We start from the raw sequence: 1,946 nt of genomic DNA, 5'->3' as shown, positions 1-1,946 counted from the left end.
CTATTGGCTGTGTAATGCTCTTAGCTGATGTTTGAAAAGTGGCCAATGGTTGTGGTATTTTACTCTCGCAAAGCGAAGATTTTGTAGCTGATTGTTCTTTTGCCGACATAGTTTCTGTAGAATAACTCGTACGTTTTTCTTGCTGCAAATTGGATTGCGATAATACGTTTGGCGCATTTGGCGGAGCTGGCGGCAATTTTACTGCCGGTGGCGGTGTTTTAAAAACATTATCTTCCTGTTTTATGTGCAATGAGTACTCCTTAATTGGCGTTGGCGCTTGTACGGTATTAAGTTCGGTAGGTGGCAACAAGGTGGAATTCTTAATCATGCTGATATTTGTGGAGAACATAGCGGTTTCCGCGTTCAACTCGAAGGACTTTTCACCGGAAAGGCGAATACTTAGCGGATTGTGAGGTATACTCGTACGAGGTTTTTGTTCTAGGAAGAGTAATCTATTTGGCGTTTGAGCAGCGCTTGTTTTGGTTTCTATATTGGTGTTAACGTCCGTTAGCATAGGATTTATGAGGTCACTCGCTTTTTTCGAATCATTAAAAAAAGTTAGACGTGTACTGCTCTTTTTTGCGCTCATTCTATTACCAGACGGGCCTTGAAAGCCAGAGAAGTCTTTCATATACGAATCTAAAAACATTAGAGGTTTCACAGATGGTGGTGCTGGCGCTGGTGTTTTCGGCTCGACAGCAAGTTTTTGTAGCTCTTGTGGATGTTTCTTTGCACTTTCCCGTGCTGGGGCTTCCAAAGCCATTGATAAATCTTTGAGGTATGAATCGTTAATGTGTATTGTCGGATTCAGATTTTGTANTAGCTCTTGTGGATGTTTCTTTGCACTTTCCCGTGCTGGGGCTTCCAAAGTCATTGATAAATCTTTGAGGTATGAATCGTTAATGTGTATTGTCGGATTCAGATTTTGTGAAGCTGCGTTACTGTTTGATTTATTTGATTCTGTCTTACATTGTAGCCACAGTTTGCAATTTTCCAAAGGTTGTGACTCTGGAACAAATGAAAAATCATTAATGCGAGAACTTCCTAAGTCTAGTTTGTTGTTTTCTTGTATTCTTTGCTGAGCTATTTCAGGTTTAATTGGGAGAGGTTTTGTTGTTGTCGTTGATGTGACTGTCGAGGTAGAGAGCGAACCGTCTTGCACAAGTTGGTTTTCATGTACAATGGGCTGTGATTCCATAACCAACGAAAAATCCTTCAAAACCGAATTGCGGATCTTTGTTTTCTTGACTTCCTTTTCAGTTTTCTCTTCTTTATTGGAAGAAGAGTTAAATAGTTGTTGCTGTCGTTCAATTTCAAATGGTTGTGACTCCATCACCGTGGAAAAATGCTTAAGGTAGGAGCTACCAAGATCAAATTTAGCTCTTTCTTCGTCGTTTGTTGTGCTTGGCGCCACCATTTTAACAAATTCAATTTCTTTTTGACTTTCCTTTTTGGTGGGCTGTGATTCCATTACTAGCGAAAAGTCTTTGAGAAACGAATTACTTACATTTCCACTTGATTTCGTTGCTTGTATTTCGGTAAGCTTACTTTTGGTAGCAGACCTATGCCACTTATTATCAGATTGTGGTTGTGAGTCCATAATTTCAGAGAAATCTTTCAAGTAGGAATCACTTAAGTCCGATTTTGCCTGCTGCTCCTGTATGTTATTTTGTTCCGCAGCTTTCCTTGCAGCGGATTGATGTAAATCTTGCGATTCCACTCCCAGCTTACGTTTTTCTAAGTTCGTATCAGTAGTTAATATAACATTCGTCGAACACTCTTTCGGTTTTGCATTGGCATTGGCCAGAGTATTTGTCCTGGCAGCAATGGCCTCCGATTGTGGTTGTGACTCCTCAATAAAAGAGAAATCAGGCATAAACGAATCGCGCGCGATTACTCTGTGTACAGCTGGCACTGAAGGCCCCATGGGCTTTTGGGCGCTCTGA

At 40.9% G+C, this 1,946-nt stretch overlaps 1 protein-coding gene across 1 annotated transcript; it reads right to left on the bottom strand.

The window, feature by feature from the left end:
- Positions 1–63: 63 nt before the first annotated feature.
- LOC108355975 (uncharacterized) lies at positions 64–1,940 on the bottom strand (the record flags this gene model as incomplete). The annotated part of the gene is made up of 2 exons (XM_017607103.1): positions 883–1,940; positions 64–771 (listed from the first exon to the last, which is right to left on the bottom strand). Coding segments are annotated over exons 1-2 (1,753 nt in total), but the record flags the coding sequence as incomplete, so codon positions are not given.
- Positions 1,941–1,946: the final 6 nt, after the last annotated feature.

Source organism: Rhagoletis zephyria, unplaced genomic scaffold, assembly GCF_001687245.7.
Source record: "Rhagoletis zephyria isolate East Lansing unplaced genomic scaffold, Rhagoletis_zephyria_1.1 Rzeph_scaffold_52593, whole genome shotgun sequence".
Taxonomy (NCBI): Eukaryota; Metazoa; Arthropoda; class Insecta; order Diptera; family Tephritidae; genus Rhagoletis; species Rhagoletis zephyria.
This window is presented reverse-complemented; position numbering and strand designations above follow the sequence as displayed.